The sequence below is a fragment of the Chelon labrosus genome (assembly GCF_963514085.1).
Source record: "Chelon labrosus genome assembly, chromosome: 23".
Lineage (NCBI taxonomy): Eukaryota > Metazoa > Chordata > Actinopteri > Mugiliformes > Mugilidae > Chelon > Chelon labrosus.
Window position 1 is genome coordinate 18,019,461 of NC_140356.1, and position 13,982 is coordinate 18,033,442.

At 43.4% G+C, this 13,982-nt stretch overlaps 1 protein-coding gene across 8 annotated transcripts in view; it reads left to right on the forward strand.

The window, feature by feature from the left end:
* The window catches only part of tmem110l (transmembrane protein 110, like), a 37,251-nt gene extending 23,356 nt beyond the window's left edge, over positions 1-13,895 (forward strand). For 4 of the 8 annotated variants that reach the window (XM_084573631.1, XM_084573633.1, XM_084573634.1 and 1 more), the window contains 9 exons: positions 2,596-2,942; positions 3,561-4,735; positions 7,264-7,312; positions 7,386-7,481; positions 7,575-7,696; positions 8,606-8,718; positions 8,814-8,897; positions 8,993-9,124; positions 12,328-13,895. In XM_084573631.1, coding sequence (XP_084429757.1) covers positions 4,546-4,735; positions 7,264-7,312; positions 7,386-7,481; positions 7,575-7,696; positions 8,606-8,718; positions 8,814-8,897; positions 8,993-9,124; positions 12,328-12,456 — 915 coding nt within the window. In that variant the 5' untranslated portion in view covers positions 2,596-2,942; positions 3,561-4,545 and the 3' untranslated portion in view covers positions 12,457-13,895. The remainder of the gene's footprint in view (positions 1-2,595; positions 2,943-3,560; positions 4,736-7,263; positions 7,313-7,385; positions 7,482-7,574; positions 7,697-8,605; positions 8,719-8,813; positions 8,898-8,992; positions 9,125-12,327) is intronic. The other 4 variants (XM_084573632.1, XM_084573636.1, XM_084573638.1 and 1 more) reach the window with 3 other exon arrangements.
* The last annotated feature ends 87 nt before the right edge of the window (positions 13,896-13,982 follow it).

Sequence of the window (13,982 nt, forward strand, 5' to 3'; positions counted from 1 at the left end):
CCCCGTTCCAATATGGCATCTCCCATCTGCGCATGTCCAAAAACATCTACAGATATTTTCAAGCCAACTCCTTCATTGACCTTTCGGTGCGGCGGCAAAAATATTTCTCCAGCCTCGTTATAAATAGGAAACTTAAACGCATAAACTAGCCTGTTATCTCCTCAAACACCGCCGCGTCAACGCGCTTTGTATCTGAATAAACGTGCAAAAAATAAATAGCAACTTGTATTTGTATGTGGATAAAACTGGATTATCTTTGTCATATTTTGTGTGTGTGTATTTACGTGCAGTTTATTTATCCCCCTGTGCCAAGACCTTGTATTTTCTTTATCTGTAAGTTGCAGTTTTATGATTAACAGGAAGCTAAACCATGACCCTTAAAACTACAATAAAAATACTTTTAAGGAAGTAGAACAAAGAAGCACCATTATATCAGCCGCATGTGTGCACGAATAAGCCTGAAAACTGTGGAAGAATTGTGTTTTCTTGGCGACATTTGCCCCTTTTCACTGCTCACTCGCTCCTATTTCGTTTTTTTCACCCCCTCCCGCTTTTTTGGAGATCACTTTTCTGCAAACAGGTCTTGAGAAACAGCCTTGAGAGATTTTGTTATTTTCAATAATATTTCAGGGACAAAAAAAAAAATCGTTATCAAAGTCAACAGTATCCTCTAGCGGCGGGAGCGCACTGCGTCGCCCGGCAGGCGGTCATGCGCACGGCTCAAAGGTTGGCACACATCTCCATAAAGACCTCTGCACGGTCAGATATTAACACGGCAAACCGTGCGTGTGTGTGTGTGTTAGTGTGTGTGTGTTAGTGTTAGACCCAGAGAGATACGGAGTGTGGTGAAAGTTTTATGGCGCTGAGCCGGACTTTGAGGGTGGAGACTGGTGTTTGTGGGCAGAAAGCGAAAGCTGCACAACACCAAGTTTGCTGGGTACAGATTTTTTAAGCATGGAAGTTTACTCTTAACCCCTGGGAGCGGTGTGAGCAGCGGAATGACTGCTCGGTGATCTCATGGACCTTTGAGTCTGGATTCTCCCGTTTTGTTGTTTTGGAAATCCCCCCAGAAAAGACAAATAAAATCCACTCATCTGCCTATATGATGTCCTCAAAGTAAGGTACATGAGCATCAAACAGACAGAAGAGGTGATGCTTATAAATGTTTTTTAGGCCGGATTTGGTTTGACCTAATGTACTGTAGCATGCTTCTATATCTTTGTCTTAAATTCCCATTTCACAACTGAGATTAATCAAAATCTCAAAGAAAAACTGTATATATTAAGTTGGCAGGTTATGTTTTTAAAGTATTTCTGATTAAATATATACAAGAGAAAACTGAAAGGAGATCTTTTTGTTAAGGAAAAATATGTTTTTTTAGGTTTTGTCAAATTTTCTCAAACTGAGAATTCCCTGAAGCATAAATCCCTCTTAACGGAAGCACGTTTTTACATAATGATTACATTTAGCTGCCAAAATATTAAGATTAGACTTTAAAAAAAACTACAAAAATGGCCACACGGACAGAAATACCAGACAGAACTGACAGAAAGTATGTTTTATTTTGAAACTTGCGACGGGAAGTCAAGCGTGTTATTTACGCCTCGTGATTCATAAAGACACAAATGAGCGAGGATGATAGTGGCGATGATTAAGAACAAGAAAAAGAAAAAAGAAGAAGTGGCTGTGGGGCTGGTGTGATGCCACTCGTGGAACAGATGGTTGGAGCGTGTGCGCCGCGCTCAATTAATCTGCCAGAGAAGAAGCTTTTCCAAGCGCGCGGGAGAAAGGATTATGCCTCCCTTTATACGCACACACACACACACATATACACAGCCTCCTTATGTGCAGCACACACACACCATTTTGCCCCCCGTAAATGCGTAAAATCCTCGCGTAAAACTGACCAACCGGCTCATGTAAAACATATCCAGAACCAGCCTGGATTTGACTTTAATACATTCAGCTAATTACATTTATTTAGATAGCCCCTCTTGGAGGAATCGCAGGGTGGCCATTAATTAGCAGAATATCAACAGTAGTTGATTTATTATCAAGAGACTCTTGGGAAATCGTGGGGGGGGGGGGGGGGAACAAGCGGTTATTTCGAAATCAATGATGTAAAACGATGCGTAAAGGCGCAAGAATTAATTAATATTCATGCGTTCTCGCGCTGTCGTGGCTGTATTTACTCTCACTTGCCAGTTCATTAGGTACACCACATTCTAATTTAACAGCCCTGCACTGAATCATCTCTTCGTGTAGGGTTCTAGTATTCAGCATTTTGTTTAAAACAACAGGGAGAGCTGTTGATTCATTAAATAACAAAAAAAAAAAACACAAATCAGTCTAGTTTAACAGCAGGACAAATAATCTTGAAGCTAAGATTTAGTGCCGTTTCTATATTAGAGTGCATTCATTTTCACCAGTGTGCCTAATGTTTTGGCAAGTGACTTTAAATCCTCACATCCGTGCAGAAACCATAATGATAGTGTTCAGATTTCACTGTTTTCCATCCTGCTTTGTTATCAGTGATTGCTTATTATGATAAATGTCGCTGAGCTTTTTTTTTTTTTTTATCCTCTGTTGGTTTAGATGCGTGGCTTCTCTGAGCAGGTCTTTGTGATGTTGGCACCTGAGGCTCCAGGTAAGCCTGTAAACACACAGGTAAGGGTGTAATTATAGGAGCCACACTGTGTTATATTTTTACAGTTTCTTCCTGCGGTTATCAGCCGCGCTGCATTCGCCTCCTCAGACCGACCTGTTTCAGTTCTACCTGTCACCTGCAGATTTCCTTTGTTACACCTCCACATCCACGGGTACCACCAAAAAAAAGAAAAAGAAAAAACGCCCTGCAGGAGTTCCTCTGCGAAAACCGCGCAGGCGTCAACGCAGCGGAACAATAACAGGAAGTGGGGCGGATTTAACTTCAAAATAAAAGGGTGGGAAAGGTTCAAGAGGAACAAAGGAGACGAATCTGTAAAAACAAAAACGAATAAAGAAAGACTGGTTTAACGGTTCATGAGGGTGTTTAAAAAATTTAAAAGACATCTGAAAATGAATGTAAAGTTGTCACTGGGTTAAGTGTGTAAACTGTTCTAAAGCACACACAAACATGTGGGTTGTCATTATTTATATGCAGATTATTTAGATTATATGAATCCTGAAACCCTCACAGATAGAATTACGTGCAATCTCATGCTGTGCTGACCCTTCTGGATGTAATTTGTTAAAATAATACGAGCTGAACAACAATAACTGTGCATTAATTGTATGTACTCACTGTACAAACGCCTGGATCGCACTATGTATCTGCTCTTATCCTTTATTTATTTATTTAATTTTATGTACAGATTGATATTTATTTTTTACGTTTATTTAAGTTCTGTGTTTTTTGTACAAGAGAGTGAAAGTTACTGGAGTCAAATTCATTTTGTGTGCACACATACTTGGCCAATAAACCTGATTCTGATTCTGATTTTGAATCTTTTCATTATCTTTCCTGTGTCTGTTGTTAAATTAACAGCCCTGTTAATGAAATCGTTTTCTTGTCATTTCAGAAAACGAGCACGTCAAGGAGCCTCCTGGCATCTTGAGATCCTCAGGCAGAGGTCAAGGAAATCAGGTCCGGCTGACTCTGTGATCTCCTTCAAATAAGTATCTACTAACAACGTACTTTTACCAGAGAGCCGTTTCTGGTTTTAATTGAGATTTTAATTGTATTTTTGTGTGTGCAGTTGTTTTAATTATCTTTGTTTTATGCGGCTGTTTTATTATTAGTTTCTTGGTATGTGGCAAACAGAGGTCAAAGGTCAGAGAGTTTTCTTTTTTTTTTATTGTCATTTGAACCATTTATAGTAGGTGCAGCACATAGCGAGATGAGACGGCGCTCCTCTAGGACATGAAGACACAGGACTGAGATTAAAGTTCGTGTGTGCAAGCTTATACAGACAATAAAAATAGTCCAAAGACAATTAGTACAAAACAGACAGTAGACAAAAATAAAAACTTGGGAGACAATAAACTTACTAAAAGACACCACACAACAGTAGAGAGCAGCACAGACTAATAGAATATGAGTTAGGGTGATTGTAAACATTTGGCTGATTATTTACATGAAAAGTATATTTAATATATTTCAAACATGTACTTGGACATATAAATTATATATTATTTAAAGGTGAAAATGTGTAATAAAGAGGTTACATCCTTTGTATTTACGTTAAGAGTCCAAGCCTTTTATTTTGAAATACAATCACCGGAAGCTGGACTTCCTGTTTGGGCTTCTTCTCCGAAGTAACGTTTTTTTTTTTCTTTTCTTCCTTGTGATAAACATGGATGGGAAACAGATAATAAACGGTCTTGTGTGCGTTAGCATCACGAGATGTAGCATCAGCCACCGGCAACACTGAAGGACAACCCGGGATTTATTATTAACCTTATTTTTCAAGAGTCAAGAGAAGCTAACCTCTTCTTTTTCCCCTCCGCTGAGCTGGAGGAGTTTCCTTTTGTCTCTTAACGGTTGTTTTGATCGCGTGGATCACTATGGACATGTACGGATACAGCGGGGTCCTCCTGGTGAAGAGATTCCTGGATAAATCCCCCTTTGAAGCCGCGAACATGTCGGACATTAACAAGGCGAATCCCCACGGCTGCGACAACGGAGCTCTGACGGACCGGTTCGGGGTCCTGGTCCAGGGTCTCCTGGCCATCGTCGCCTTCAGCACTCTGATGTGTGAGTATCCGGAAAACATCCAGCACACGACCCCGTCTGTGTTTATTCAAGGATCGAGCGGAACAAAGTGCGCTAGTTTGCTTTTTAAAACACTTCCCTGGTCCACGTGGCGCTTTGTTGACGTTTGTTTCCCCCCACAGCCTCATTAGCTCCGCACCGGAGCCCATTGACAAATATGCAAATTGTATACTCTTTTGCTTTTCGGTGAGAATTCCCCCCACATATCACACTTATTCTAACGTTACACGCCTAATACGCATTCCCTTCTCATTTCGGCTCATTTAAATTGCTGTAAAAATGCAAATTTTTAAGAAGTGTCAACACATTTGACAGTTATTGTCGCCATAAACACATTCCACGTACGCAGCGTTTATGAGCTGCTCCGAGCGGAGTGTGTAAAACATACACTGGATGTGTATTGATAAAACTAATGGCTTTATTCTGTTTATTTATACGCCGAATTGAACTTTAACACCCAAAATAAACATAAATATTAAAGATACATGGAACCAGATCGATTTATGTGCTTAAAGGCAAAGGTGTATCACAAATCTTACATTTTTTAAAGGAGATCTTGCCGAGTTCTTACATTTTTTGCTCTTTAACCAACAGGAATGCCTCCTAACTGCATACTGACAACATATCCATATATGTGTTGTTTAATAAATAATATAATAATATGTTTTTGTTACAGTTTTGAGCTTTTAAGTGGAAATGAAGTTTCAGTCTTTTTTTTAGGAGCAGCTGAACAAGTTGCTCCCTGTGCAGCCCCAGTGTGGAGTTACCCAGCCTGAACAAAGGCTATTGACTGCTAAAAAAACTTGTGACCTGTGCAGCTGACTCGGAGAATGTCGAGCATCTTACCAGATTTGGCACCGGAGGCGATGTTTCATACTTGCGCTCAGCAGAAAAGTGTGTCGCCCTAAATATGCGCCTATGTTTTTTTTTTTCCTTCACTGAGGAACTTCTTATTGTTTGTTTTAATGCATTGCTTCCCGTATGACTTCCTGGATTGCTGTGAAGCTGTGGTTTTTAGCTTTTTCCAACCCGGTTTCCTTGAATGCTCAGCGATCAGCCACAGCATTAAAACCACCGTTCTTCTTGGAAACCAGGTTCCTGGCGGTTATGTGAATGTTACTTTGAGATGCACCGTCGCCTGAGCGTTGCTGCAGACCAAGGACATCCTCAAGGGGGTCCTTCCTTGCATCCTGGTGCCTTGTGTTCACCAGCTAAGCGATGCATAGGCACCAAGTGATCCATCAGAGCAGGCCACCTTATTCTTCCATTGCTCCGTGGTCCATTGTGGGAGATTTCATCAGTGGACAGGGGTCAGCTTGGACACCCTGGTCAGCTTGGACACCCTGACTGGTCTGCAGCTGCACAGCCACATACAAAACAAACTGGGATGCATTTCTATCCGATAATCTACTCAGTCATAATGTTGTGGCTGAAACTCAATTTGTAAAACGGTGCATTTTGTCAGTCTACATGCATCTGGGGCTGACCCCTCCTGTGTGATATTGCTTTATGATCTAATAATCAGTGTGTACTTTAAAAGGTCAACGCAGTCCCGGTGACTTCAGCAGCTGAATCATCACTGCGCCGTATTAGTCCAGACCTGAGAGGGGCAGCGAGATCAATGAGCTCTAACCTCCACTCGGTTACTCATTAGCAGAGAAATCAATGCCCCCTTCTTCTTCTTCTTCCCCCGCAGTCCTCTCCTCTTCTATTTTCTTTTCTGTTTTTTTATTTTTGGTCGGAGCGCACGCGTCTGTTAATATTTACACCACATCATTTATGCGCGCCGCAGCATTAAGAGCTCTTCAGCTGTGATCACAGTGGCGGCGAGCCAAGCCACAGCCCCACGCCCCTCCGCTGATCCGTCTCCCTCCGAAGCCATTTTTGGGAGTTTCCTTCCAAACTGAAGTCGCCATTACGCCTGCAGCCGCATTCAGATAAGAGCTAGATCTTTGGTCTGGTGCTGCTGCTGCTTCAGCTCTTTAACACACAAAAAAAAATTGATTTGGAGCAGAAAAGTTTGTGTAATTGATTCAGTGTGTGTTTCAGGAGCATGTAGCATGTTTCGGGTGATTTATAAGCTGTAGCGGTTTGCAATCAACTGCCAAGTACGAATACTCCTCCATAAAACCATGTCTTATACATACTTGCAGTCCTAAGACTGCAGACACAATATTTTCCTCGCGCGTCATAATAAACCCAGACCTAATCTACATCTAAATAAAAAGTCTACGCATGCAGAACACATCCGCAGCCCTGCTTTCACATGCCCAGTCACATTATCTGACCTTGCGAGACGGCGAAACGCGGAGGAACAGTGGGCGTCTGTTCACCCTGAGCCCGGCGGGGTGGTGGTGGTGGTGGAGAAAACAAGCGTGATAACGTTTCATTTGCCCTTGCTCTCCCGCTGCAGGCATGCAAAGGCATGAGGATGAATTTGGATGTGGGTAAAAAAATAAAAATAACAAGCAAACAAGCTCATGGACTCTTCTTTCTTTTTATGTTTGCAGTGAAGAGGTTCCGGGAGCCGGTGGGGATCAGGCGGCCCTGGAGGATCTGGTCAGACATTTTTCTACATCTTTTAAGTCTTTAAATGTGTCTTTACTACAATTAAAATGAATGTCCTTTTTAGGTTTTTCGACACGTCCAAGCAGGCCATCGGCGCCTTGTTCATCCACTTCGCCAACGTCTTCCTGTCCACCCTGACCAAAGAGGACCCGTGCTCTCTGTGAGTACAGCACAAACAGGTCGACGCGGCGTGAGCTTGAGGGGCATCGGTGGCGTTTTAGGCAATGATGGATTTTTCCCGTTTCGCCCAAAGGTATCTGATGAACTTCCTGCTGGACGCCACGCTGGGGATGCTCGTAATCTGGCTGGCCGTCAAGTTGGTGTCCAAGCTGGTGGAGTACAAGCAGTGGACGCTGCTCATGTTTGGAGAGTACGGTGAGTCAATCAGGCCTTAACGTTAATACTGTCTAGGTCTCCCTTGTGGTGGCTGGCAACAAGACGCTGTTACTGGGGGGGTTTGAGGGGAGGGGCCTCTGTGGATCATCCCACAGATACTTGATCAGTTTGGGATCTAGTGAATTTGGAGGCCAGGTCAACACCTTCTACTGTTCTTCATGTTTTTTTTTTGAGTTGTTCCTAAAGTTGTTCCTGCTGGGGATGGCTGCTGCCATCAAGGAGTGTCATTGCTATGGGGTGGGGGTGCCTGGTCTGGTCTAGGTGGGTGCTACATGTCTAAGTAACATCCACACCAATGAATGCCAGGTCCAAAAGTTTCCCAGAAGAACACATTTACTTCTCCTGTCAGTGGTTTTAATGTTGTGGCTGATCGGTGTATATAGAGCTGCAGTTCCGGTGTCTGCCAGCAGATGGTGCTGTAGACTCAGCAGATTCAGTCCGGGAGGAGAGCCAGCGTCTCCAGCTGCAGCCGAGTCTGGAAAATATTCCCAGCAGTGGCTTCTAGAGAAATTAACTCCACCTCAGTTATAACACTCGGTCAACTGTTTGTTTTTTTCCCCCTCTTTACTTTCTTTGCCAGGTTTTTTATAGAATCAAGCTGTGATTCTGATCTCCATCTCACCTCTGTTTTATGTTTTGTATTTTACACTGGGGAAGATAAACTCACTCAGTCCTGGAACACGTCCAAAAAGTGATTTGTTTCATCCTTTGTTTTCTGAGTCTCTCTTTTCTGAGCCTGGCTGCTAATCCCCCGTCTTCCTTCCTGCCTTAATGACACACCTGACCCCTTTTGTTGTGGCCATGCACCTGTGTACCAGGAAAAGACTTTGAATGCACAGGAATTAGAGACGGAAGCAGCAGTGAAATGTGGAATTTTTTTTCCTCCAGGTGACCCTCCTCAGGCGGCAGCGTGGCTGGGTCAGTGCGGCATCTACCTGCTCATCATGGTGCTGGAGAAAGGTGTGATCAGCCTGGTGCTGCTCGTCCCAGGATGGTCCAAGGTAAGGAGGTTTCAAAGCTCAAGAAAAAGTTGTGCGAGACGGCGTGCGTTGGCCGAGATCTGGCGTCTCATGAAGTTTCCTTTCCTCTGCTCCAGTTGCAGGAGGTGTTGCTGGGCTACATCGCTAACCCTCAGCTGGAGCTGGTGCTGGTCATGCTCATCGTGCCCTTCATCGTCAACGTAAGTTTCAACCTCAACGGTTTTTGTTCAGCAACCTGCAGCATTATTAATAATCCCCGCTCTCGTGTCTGTGGCGTCCTCCCTCCCCCCTGCAGTCCATCATGTTCTGGGTGGTGGACAGCTTGATGATGAGGAAGTACAAGACGATGAAGAGCCTGGACGACTCATGCGACTGCTCGGCGCAGAAGGCAGACTCTCTGACCTGGGCGGACAGCGAGGAGTCCCGGGTAAGAAAAACTGATGTTAAATACTTTATCGTTCAGTTTGTCATTCATTTAACTTCTTATTTAATTTATGTTCAGCTCTAAAACGTCCAAACAGAAGAAATATTTAACATTCTCGGTGGTGAGGGCACTTAGAGAAGTCAGACTGACCCATCTGCTCTGGGCTGACTCATCGGCCCATAAAGGGATCACATTAGATGTCCACTGTGAGAAAAAGAATCCATTCCCACAAATTATCAGGGGCCTGTTTACCCAACATGGATGCAAACAGGCATGTGGCAGTTTAACGTCTTCGCTCCGTGATGAGGAAAAGATTTAAACGGTCTGCTGACGGGTGATCGGCCCACGTGGTCACGCCGGGTGTCAACTGCACCTGTCGTTTATACAGTAACACTCACACTCAACAATTTGTCTCTGCACTTAAAGGGAAACTACCATTTTTACAACCTGGACCTTACTTCTGGCATAAAATACGACATTTTACTCACCCATATAACTTTGGCGTCATTTTTAGTCCTTTGGGAGATGTTTAGATCAGCGTAAATCCATATAGTGGGAGTGAATGGGGCACCGAAACACAGCCTCTAAATAACGCATAATCTGCCACGAAACTCGTTCATTTCACCAATATTTTGTTATGATACGCTAGTGCTATTCCTCGTTGAGTCTGGAGTTGTCCACAACCTCATAACCGGAAAAATATTCAGCCATGTTGCAAAAAACTAGCAAATTACAGGTAAACAAGCCACGCGGGATGAGAGACATCATCCAGGTCAGAGGTTAGTAGGTCAATCTACAGACCCCGGATGATGACAACAGGTAACTCCGGACTCCACGGGGAATAGCACTAGCGTACGATAACAAAATATTGGTGAAATGAACGAGTTTCGCGGCAGATAATGCGTTATTTAGAGGCTGCGTTTCGGTGCCCCATTCACTCCCACTATACGGATATATGCGGTGCTCTGCTGGAGCTAAATATCTTCCAAAGAACTAAAAATGACACCAAAGTTATATAGGTGAGGAAACGATTGTATTATATGCAAGAAATAAGGTCCAGGTTGTTAAAAAAAAAAAAAAAAAACGGCAATTCCCCTTTAATCCAATGAGAAACTAACCCAGCGACATTGAGTCAGAGTGTCCTCATTACTGTTGTGCCTCAACCATAGGACCTCAACATAGTGGAGGCCAAGACAGAAGGTGACATCCAACAAAGTCAAGAAGTTCCCCTCATCATCAGACTTTCTGTGTTTGTCTTGGTTTGGATTCTGGTTTGTCCGGTGTGATGTAACGGCGACAGGCCCTCTTATTGTAATCCAAATAATCTTTTAAACAGCCCCTCCACACGGCACAGAAGCCCTTATATCTTCCTTTTTTCCCACTCTTTCAGGAAAGATTGAACTCACAGACTGACCCTGGTGTGCGACGGGATGAGAGTGTTTATCCCCCTCCCCTCCCCCTCCTCTTTTCTTTTTCCCTGGTCGTCTGCCAGGCGTCTATAAATCAAGCCTTCATGAAAGAATAAAAGTGACATTTAGGATTTGTTTCCATGCGCTGATGTTATGGAAAGCGGAGCTGAGTGGAGGAGGACGGCAGATAGAGGGGTATTCACTTAGAGATGAGGTCTTAGTGGGGGTGGTGACCGGAGCTGGAGCGACAAGGCCGTTGTTGTGGCCAGTGTGACTTCATGTGACGCTGAGAGTTAGAGTGGAAATGATCAGATCCTTGTGTAGAATTAGATTCATGCAGGGATCCCGAACAGTTAACGGGAACCACCTCAGAAATGAGCCAGTTTATTGATTAGAACCATTTTCATCTGTTGATCCAAAGTTGGGTTAAGCGTTGTATTCCAAACGTCCTTCGCCCTAGAATATAGATTCTGTGTCTACATCAGGTGCCTGGTAAACCTCCAAGAGGAAGCATCCTCACCAGATGCTTAAACCGCCTCAGCTGCGAGGGCTCTGATCCAAACTCTGTCCATTCGTCCAGGCTTCTCCATCCTCTAGTCGGCTCGTTTTAGCCACTTGTTTCCAAGCTGTCATCCGTTCATGACAGCACCGGACCGCTCGTCAGTCTCTGGCTCCATTTCACTCGTGAGCAACCATCCGAGATGAATGAACTCCTTCGTTTTCGGTAGAGGCTGTCCAAGGTGGACGGAGCAATCCACCGTTTTCCTGCAGAGGGCCGTGGACGCAAACTCGGGAGTTGCTGCTCTCATCTTCTGATGAAACAAACACAATCGCATCATCTGCAAAAGAAGAGATGCGACCTTTGGTTTCCCCATACTGGACGCCTTTCTCAGCCCCAGTTGCGCCTTGGTCTTTCCCCATTAACCAAGAGAAATCTAATTTATGAATATGGAGTTTTTGGTAATATCTGCTGCTGCTGCCATTTACTTTATTTAACTTCTTGTATGTTTCTGCCATGAGGTTACATGCCGTACTATATATAGCTCTGACTCATTAATAACATCTTTTTTTAGTAGGGATGCACCAAAAATTTGTGAAGAATTGCTGTGGTTTGTTGCTTGCACGTGTTCGAAATTTTTCGGCCGAAAACCGAAAATGCACTTCCGGGCCGTTTATCGCCAAAACAACACGGCTGAAACAGTATGTTGTGATGATGCAAGCAACAACTGCAGCAATTTTAAGGCAGAAAATGGCCCAAAAGTGCGTTTTTGGCCGAAAATATTCGGTGCATCCCTAATTTTTAGGGTAAAAATGTTACGTACCGTCGTCGCCAACATTTGAAACTACCCCATATACCACTACCAGAAAAATAAGAAGCACCTGTTTGCCTCAAATGTCAGAAATTGTTCAGAAATGTAAACGTACATAGTTTACTTAGAGTGCATGACTGTATTCACGATCTTGCCTCTGTTTTTACCTTAACATCTCAATCTTTTCCAAGTCTTTAAAGTCCTCGTACTATCAGATCATGATATGATCCCTGCACGCCGTACCCCACCTTAAAGAGACATGTGCAAGTTTATTATGCTGTAAATTTCAAAGAGTTGTGAAAGGGTTGTGAAAGTCTGCTCCTTGGGGATTTGAATCGCTTCTGCTGCTGCTGCTGCTGCTGCTGCTGCTGCTGGCGGCGTTCGTCTGGAATATTTTCCACTTTAGGCTGTGAATGCAGAACTGAGACCAGTTTTTTTTCCCCAAACACACAGCAGCTGATAACATGACCTCCTCTCTCTCTCTCAGGTCCTGCTGACAGTCGAGACCGACACCGAGGAGGCTTCGGAGGGGGAAGAGGAGCCGGGCGACGGCGGACTGGTCCCTCATGTGCAGTATTCAGGTGGCCCACTGAGGCCGAGCTGGGTGGTGGTGTAAACCCAGGTGACTTTACCTCCAACTCGTCCGTCCGCTATCCTCACACACAAACACACACAAACCCCTAAATCCTAATCTCCTTCAGATTAAAGGTCTAAATATCAGCTTCTTTGAAAGCAAGGGCACAATTAAAGGTCTTATAACCTGTGAATGTGAACTACTCTACAGCCTCAGCTGCCTTCTTCTGCATCGAAGGGTTTGAATTGTTACAACTAATCATCAGAGGAACCACAACTGAGCGTACGTGTGGAGGGAGATCATTCAGGAGCCTGCAGGGTGTAATCTTTAATCACCAAGACTGACATAAATCTGTCCTTCCTCCACTCTGGGGACTTTTGGGAGTGATGTTCCTCTAAAAAGAATCATTTATCGCGCATCATATTCCAAAGAGAGTAAAGTATACCGTGTATTTATAAGTGCTCTATCAAATATAGGAAACCTTTTTATATCAAGGTGTAATTATAGTCATTACTGCACGTTCTCCTTGCTTTAAAGCTAGAAGGATGAACTGTGGCCTTTTTTTTTTATATAACTTCACACGTCGGGTGTTTGGCGACTGCAGTCTAGACGAAAGAAAACGCGCTGATGATGTGTTATTTTACGACGGGCTGCTTCTGATTCATGTCGTGTCTGAAAAGAAATGGATCGCAGATGAAACAGTTGGCACACTTGAACGTGACGAGGAAAGCTCCCAGTTTTACAGGACCACAAAGTTCTTATTTGTGAAATTCAAATTATATTAAGAAATTATGAATTTTAACAGACTGACTGCAGAATTTGGAACGACAGTTTTATTTTCTTGCCACGAGTTAAGCACTACAATCAACTATGGAAAATTAATGTAGCATTAAAAAGAGTTACTTTAACACTTACGACATAAAAACGACACATATTTTTGTCCATCTTTGTTTAATAATGATTTCCATCTCTGAATATTGGAACTTTTCCTAAATATGATTTACATTTTGTCATTTCCGAAAGCTGTTTTTCACTAAAGAGAGCCCGTAATACGTGTTAAACTCTCCGTGGGACGGTACAACAGCTCTGTGTTACATATTTTACAAGGTACGGCACATTTATTTATTCCGTTAACACTTTATATAGTGCGTTGCGTGGTCCAATTTGTGGTAAATACCTTGAAAGTTTAGTGAGAGTTTTATGTTTGTAGTTGAGTAACGTGAAGCAGGTGATTGTTCTCCAGTTTATCATCAAGACATTTCCTTTTACTTGTTTACATTTTTATTGTTCTGATATATCCCTGTAAGTTTTATTTTGTATTTATCTGATGTATTTTTTTAATTATTATTTTTACTTTTAATAATAATCATGTGGATGAAACGGCACAAATGTCCCGGCAGCTTCATCGACGGTGCCGCGAACCGTGCCCCTTTACGCCGAATGTATCTCTGCACTACAAATAAAGATGATTGACACATGAAGCCGCGTCGGGTGTTTGAATTCCTGCGGCGGCCAGGGGGCAAGGCAGCCGGAGTGGTGACAGACGGGGCCCGAGTGGGACCCGGGCC